The 6461-nt window shown below is 60.6% G+C and overlaps 1 protein-coding gene across 1 annotated transcript; it reads right to left on the reverse strand.

Annotated features, from left to right (window-relative positions):
• Positions 1–478: 478 nt before the first annotated feature.
• Positions 479–4972, reverse strand: LOC136364591 (maestro heat-like repeat-containing protein family member 7). Its single transcript, XM_066324545.1, has 12 exons — positions 4864–4972; positions 4561–4625; positions 4125–4457; positions 3814–3962; positions 3412–3559; positions 2798–3204; positions 2420–2534; positions 2098–2235; positions 1700–1876; positions 1414–1569; positions 1154–1255; positions 479–751 (listed from the first exon to the last, which is right to left on the reverse strand). The coding sequence occupies exons 1-12, from the start codon at positions 4970–4972 to the stop codon at positions 479–481; spliced, it is 2172 nt and encodes a 723-aa protein (XP_066180642.1).
• Positions 4973–6461: the final 1489 nt, after the last annotated feature.

The raw sequence follows: 6461 nt of genomic DNA on the forward strand, positions 1-6461 counted from the left end.
GACTCTGGTTCACTGGATCCAGAAGATGTCTCCAGTTCTTCAGCTTTCTGGGAAAACGGGGCTTGATTTTGCAGGTTAGAGGATGATGGGCTGGTGTCTTGCCTCTGGGCTTGAAGGGCTGGAAGAGAGAGGAACAGAGCAATGGTCAGAGTGGGAATCCTAGGAGATCTTCCTGCCATGTCCATCCCACCCAGAAGGAAACAGAGGACATTGGGATCAGCCAGAAGGTGCTCGCCATGAATCCCCCAGGTGCCCTTGAAATCTCTCCGTGTTGTGTCCTCTCCAGCCCTCGTCCACGCAAGGAGCAAAGCCCTCCACAGCCGGTCCAGGGCACACAGCTCCCTGTGCAGGCCGTGCAGCTTCCCCCGCCAGTCCCTGCTGACAGCCCGCTGCCCTCACTCACCCATGGAGGTGAGCTGGAGCTCTTCCTTCTGCCCCATCATGGGCACTCCGGCCGCCTCTGAGAACACAGAGCCCGTCAGGGCCGCAGCGGCACGGCTCCCTGCCGGCGGCGCTGCGGCCCTGTGGCCACACGGCCTCCTGCCCCGGCAGGGCTCAGCCCGGGCCCTCGCCGCACGCTGCCGCCCCAGGGCACGGCTGCCAGAGGGCGGCGGCGGCCCGGGGAGGGAGCCCGGGCCCGTGGCTCACCGATGAACCTGAGGGCCGCCTCTCGCAGGGGCTCCCGCGGGCTCTCCAGGTACGGCAGGGCCCGGCGCAGGGTCTCGGCCGCTCGGCTCCTGTCGTCTGCCAGCTGCAGAGAGCGGCGGCAGGGAAGGGTCGGCGCGGGCTCGGCCCCTCGGCTGGGCTCTCGCCGCGCCCGGCCCCGGCCTCCCCTGCCCGCACAGCCCCGAGGCCCGGGCAGCAGCCGCCGGCGCCGGGCTCTGCAGCGGGCACAGGGCCGGGGGCTGCCCGGGGAGCCGCGGGGCCGCCCCGCAGCCCCGCTGGGCCGGGGCTCCACGGGCACCCGGCTCGGGGCCGCCGGAGCCTGGAGAAGAGCCCGGGGCCCGGGGAAGGGAGCGGCGTGTGGGGCGCGGGCCGGAAGCCCCTGGCTGCAGTGCTGGCTAAGGGGCCGCAGCTGCCGGCCCACACACTGAGCGCCAGGGGCAGGGATACTCTCCAGGCTGAGGCTCCGGCTTCTCCGGGCCGTCCTTACCGAGCACTCGTCCATATCCAATGGATGTTCCTTCTTCAGTAGCTGCTCGAGATCCTTCCTCTTCAGGAACTTGGCCAAACAATGCAGCGTTTCCCGAGAAGCCTGGAGAGCAGCAGAGATGCCGAGATGGCACCACAGCCCGAGGCCCAGGACCCGCATCCCTGTGCCGAGGCCAGGAGGAGGCTGCAGCCCGGGAGGCACCAGGGCAGGAGGCAGCCGAGCCCCTCCCAGGGATGCACCAGCACGGCGCAAAACCTCACCTGCGCCACGCGCTGGTTCTCATCGTGGCAGTATTTAAAAAGTGGGTACAGGCTCTCGTTCACAATTGTCTTCAGGTGCTTTTTTCCCTCATCCACTACTAACTCCATCACTTTACGGAAGAGGTCAATGGAGAGCAGTTGCACGTGGCTATTGTCCTAGAGGAAAAAAAAAAAAAGCCTAAGCACCAATTACTCCTGGCCCACCAAGGCAAAGGCCTGAAAAGGCAGACAGCACAAAGTTTCTGGGAGAAACCCTGTGCCTGTGGCTCAGGTCACAGAACCTTACATTGTCAAAGAGCTCCAGGAGTGCCTCAGCCAGCTTTGGGGCAGTGGTGCTCGATACCAGGATGTCTTTGTCCTTGAGCATATTAGTGAACACACGGAGGGTTATGGCAACCATCTCTCCATCTGCATCATCCAGCAGCTCCACAAAGCTTTGAGACAGACTGCACATTCTTCTTGCCTGTGTGGAACACAAGGCTGTGCTGTGAAGCCATGAACAGCTGCAGCACTAATGAGTGGGCACTGCAAGTGCTGCCTGCTGCCGCAGGGCCCAGAGGCCAAAGGCCTGTTCCAAAGCACTCGGGCAGCTGAGGCTGGAGAGCCTGGAGCAACTGCCTCAGCTCCTGAAGCCCAGTGGGGCTGCTCTCCCCAGTGCAGCTTCAGCTGCTGCCCCCTGCTCACCATCAGGGGATCCTGGCTGAGCACCACGAGGCCTCTGAGCGCCAGGCGACGCCTCTGCCTGCACTTGCTGTGAAGGTACTTTGACACGATCCTCAGCACGCTGCCACCACATTTAGTCCAGTCCAGGCATTCGAGGACCTGAAAGGCACAGGGCAGTGACACAGGGCCCGGCCGGCAGGAGCCCAGAACCGCACAGGGCCGGCCCCAGGCAGCAGCAGCAGCAGCACTGGGCGCGGGCGCCGTGCCAGGCACAGGATGTGGCTACGAGAGGGCAGAGAGCTGTGAGGCCGCTCAGCCAGGCAGCGCTGGCCTTCAGGCTCACCTCCACGAGGAATGCCAGTAAGGGCAGATCCCAACCTGGCTTCTCCATGCTGAGCACCCGGATCAGGTGCATTGCAATGCGGGAACATAAAGGGATCAAGATACGGCGCATCTCCCTGTCAGGGGGAAAAAGATCCTGAGGTCGGGGGAGCAAACCTCTCCCAGGACTGACTCACAGATGTCCAGTCTTTCCGCAGCATCTCTAGAGGGGATGTGGGCGCTTTGAGAGGTGGCCTCTTCTGGGCACCCAGCCTTTCCAGCCTTTTCCAGTCTGCTCAGCCGTCCCTCAGTGACGAGGCCCATGAGCACAGGGACTGTGGGGGGCACCCTGAGCACAGGGCAGAAATGCTGGGGACACTGGGGAGAAGGGGGGTCTCACCTGGCCAGTAGACCCATGGCATAGTGCTGGGTGTCAGCACAGAGCATGGTGTCCCATCCGTGCTTGCGCTCCATCGCGATCACCTCATTGTCACACCGCAGCCGGCAGAGCAGGGATTTGATGGCCTGCACTGCAAACCTGTGTGCGGAGCAAAGCCAGGTCACACTGGGAGCGCTGGCACTGGCCACAGGGGCATGGGAAGGACAGGAGGACGGAGACCTGTTGGGGTTGCTGGGAAGATGGTGTTCCTCCTGGCATGCCCTCCAGAAGTCATGAACTTCCTGTGGCATCTGCTGTGTGGTGATGACAACATGGAAGAGCAGAGCCACAAACAGGCGGGAAGAATAAAGGATTATTGCCTCGTGGCACTCAGGCACCTGGACAATCACCCAGAGCACCAGAGTTGCCTGCAAAGAAACAGCCCAAGAGAGCGCTCAGTGCTGAGGTGTCCACGTGGCAGGGCCCCAGGGGAGAGACGCAGGGGAGCAGCGGCCTGGTGCCCCTTGAGCCTGCCCTTCGCCCAGGTTTCAGCCCAGTGCCTGAGGCAGGGGGAGGATGGAGAGCTGCTGGAGAGGACACCTGGGGGCGAGCAAAGGCCAGTTTCAGACACTCACAGCCAGGGCAAAAACGTGTTTGTTGTCCCCATCAGAGGTGAACATGCAATACAGAGGCCAGTCCTCCATAACGCAGAGCAGTGTTGGCAGCACCTTCTCCAGTGTGGGAACCGATGAGCCTATGGCTCTCCACATCATTGCAGCAGCTCTGTGGGATCAGAGCTCTGTGTCAGGGCCATCTCAGTCACACTACCATGCCCTGTGCAGCTCTGGAGGCCAGGTGAGAGAGCCCCAGTGCCCTGAAGGGCAGGGAGGGAGCATGGCAGCAGGCTCGGGAAACAGAGGGGCCCGAGGGTCCTGGACCTCTCTGCCTGTCTGGCAGAGCCCATTGCACAGGCCGTGCAGGGCGATGGCCCTAATGGCTGGTGAGCCCTGAGCTCTCAAGGCAGGCAGGCCCCGTACCTGTCACACGTTGGGGCACAGTGCAGGAGGGTCAGCACCACATCAGCCGGGTGTTCTTCAGCCAGCCTCACAATGTCAATTTGCGTCCTGGCATCCACAGTGACATGGGATGCCAGTCTCTGGTGAATATTCCTTAAAATGGCTGGCACCTGGAAGAGGCATGGGGAAGACTTGGAGCACCGTCCAAGGGAGCAACTTCCCCAGGTTCCCTTCCCACAGTACTGTAATGGATTCAAAGGCTGAGAGGGTGCAGTGGCTTGAGGGGACACACAATCCTGAAAGGTCTCCAGCCCTGGCCCAAGGCTGCTTACCTGCTGCTGAGGAGAAACACCACTCTCCTCGGAAAAATCCATACTGGGAGCATAAATGATGGTCGGAGTGGGCGTGCTGTCAGTATTTTCAAGGCCTTGAGTCATTCCGCTGTCACTGTTTGTGATGGAAATGCCCTCATCCATTTCCACGAGAACAGCCTTCTCCCGGAGATCATTCACTGCAGTGTCAAAATTTTCTGAGGGCACGGTCAAATCTGTGCAGACATCAGGCTCTGCTGGGGACTTGGTCAGACTGGAGTCAGGCTTGGCTGTGCCCTCAGGCGCAGCGGTGCTGATATTTCTACGTCGAATGCGGATGAATTTCGTGAACATCTGCAGGAGAACAAAGGCAGGATGTTTCCATGGAGTCCTCCAAGCGTGGTGCTGGCTGAGCAGTGACAGCAGGCCCAGTCCAGGCAGGGATGGCTGCAGGTACCTTCAGTGTCCTGCGGAAGCGGCCGCGGGCAGGCTTCTGCTGTTGTGTGCTGTCTGTGGCTGCATCTAGCAGAGCGAGAGCAGCCAGAGCTGAGGGGCTGCAGGAGAGGCCAGAGAACACGGCCCAGCCCTGTCCTCCCCAGGCTGGACAGCCCAGGATGCCCCAGGGGATGCAGCAAGGGCGCTGCGAGGTTCAGCCCCAGCCCCTCTTCTGTCCTGTCCCTGGGCATGTCCACAGCAGGTGGGAAAGGACGGGGCCAAGCCGGCTACAGCCAGCGCCCTGTGTCCCAGTTCTGCCACTCACCGTCCTGCAGCGGCTGGAACTGCTCTGGCTCTTCAGGCTTTTGTGCTCCAGGGTCTTTCTTTTTTTTCCCCCTGAAGACTTTGAAGAGGCCAAGGAATCTGCCCGCCATGTCACAGGGTGGCGTTGAGGGTGCCTTCTAGAGAGATGGCTCAGAAGAGCTCCGAGTCAACAAGTTCTCGAAGGCACCTGCAAAAGAGAAGCCTCAGGTAGGCCACAGGTCACCAAGTCCTGTGGTCTGCCCTCGACGTCACCTGTAGGAATAATGCCTCGGAAAAGCTCCGGATCAGACAGGAACGAGTGTGCTGTGGGGGGGCTCCTCACGACACCGCTCTATCCTGTCCTGTCCCGTCGCCTGCTCCAGGCACTGTGGTGTGGCTGCGTCATCGCCAGCTGCTATGTCACCACGTGTCACAAAGGGCCCTTTGACACCCTGGCCCATTGCATCCCACGGTGACCATGCTGCTGCACTATGTCACAAAGGGCCCTTACACACACCGCCACCTGCCCTGGGGCCGCTCCCAGCCCAGCCAAAGTGGCCCAGGTCGGAAGGAATCCCTCGCCCCAAGTGTCTGAGACAGCCCTGGGACAGGATCTTTTGGAACGGCTCACACCATGGGCAAACGCTGCCCTGCTCTGCGGGCTCAGGGCAGCAGAAGGAGCCCCCAGGGCTGCCGACACAGCCGCAGCAGGAAGGGCACGGGGCCTTGCACAGAAGCTGGCACGGCCTCCTCGGGACACGTCCCACCTGGTGGCCACCCTAAACCTGTGGGTGTGACACAGACAAGGAACGTGTGAGCCAGGGCACGAGTGCTGCTCTGACCCCTGGGGCCGGGGGAGCACTGGAATCTGCAGGTGTGGCAGAGTCCCCGCCCAAGCAGACCTGCCACCCTCCTTGAGCCCGGGCAGCGCTGGCGTCATCTGCTGCCCCAGAGACCTGTGCCCTGGGGGGCTTCTCTGCCACAGGGCAGCCAAAGACAACGTGCATTGGGGGCAGTGCACCTTCCTACATGGGATGTTGGCAGGAGCACCTGGAGCAACTGCTGGCAACACTTGGTCACTGTCCAAAGTTCTTTCTCCATGCTGGAATTATTTTCTCATTGAAGTCATTCCCTGCAGCATAAAAACATGAAGCACAGAAGAATGTGGCATTTAAGAATCCTCAATTTAGGAAAGCTTTACTTCCCATTGCTCAACTCAATGTGCCTCTGCTGTTCAGGCCTGGCATCCCGAGGTTCCTGCTATAGTCCATTTCACCACCTTACCTCACCCCACGTTGAGTGCCAAAATGACTGTAGCTGCTCCACCCTGGCTGGGTGCCAGGTGCCCACTCCATCACTTTCTGACTCTCTTTCCCACTGGGACAGGAGAGAGAATAGGATGGGGAATGACCAGAACGGTGAGGTAAAGCAGTCTCATTACAGTAAAAGAAAGAAGTAAGCAGAGACCTGCGTGTGCATGGGCAAAGGAGAAAAAAGGTCATTCTGTACTTCCCATACTTCCCATGAGCAATGATGTTTGGATATTTTCTGCAAAGAAGGGCTTCAGCATGTGTTACGGTTCCTCCAGAAGGCAAACACTGAAAACTCACAAATGCCCCC

This window comes from Sylvia atricapilla, chromosome 8 (assembly GCF_009819655.1).
Source record: "Sylvia atricapilla isolate bSylAtr1 chromosome 8, bSylAtr1.pri, whole genome shotgun sequence".
Taxonomy (NCBI): Eukaryota; Metazoa; Chordata; class Aves; order Passeriformes; family Sylviidae; genus Sylvia; species Sylvia atricapilla.

Bases quoted from the DNA above. Each gene is read 5' to 3' on its own strand.
- LOC136364591 (XM_066324545.1), bottom strand. From the start codon at position 4,972: ATGGCGGGCAGATTCCTTGGCCTCTTCAAAGTCTTCAGGGGGAAAAAA. The intron at 4,626-4,863 runs GTGAGTGGCAGA...TCGCTCTGCTAG, and splicing joins GTTCCAGCCGCTGCAGGACG to ATGCAGCCACAGACAGCACA. The intron at 2,236-2,419 runs GTGAGCCTGAAG...TGTGCCTTTCAG, and splicing joins TACTGGCATTCCTCGTGGAG to GTCCTCGAATGCCTGGACTG.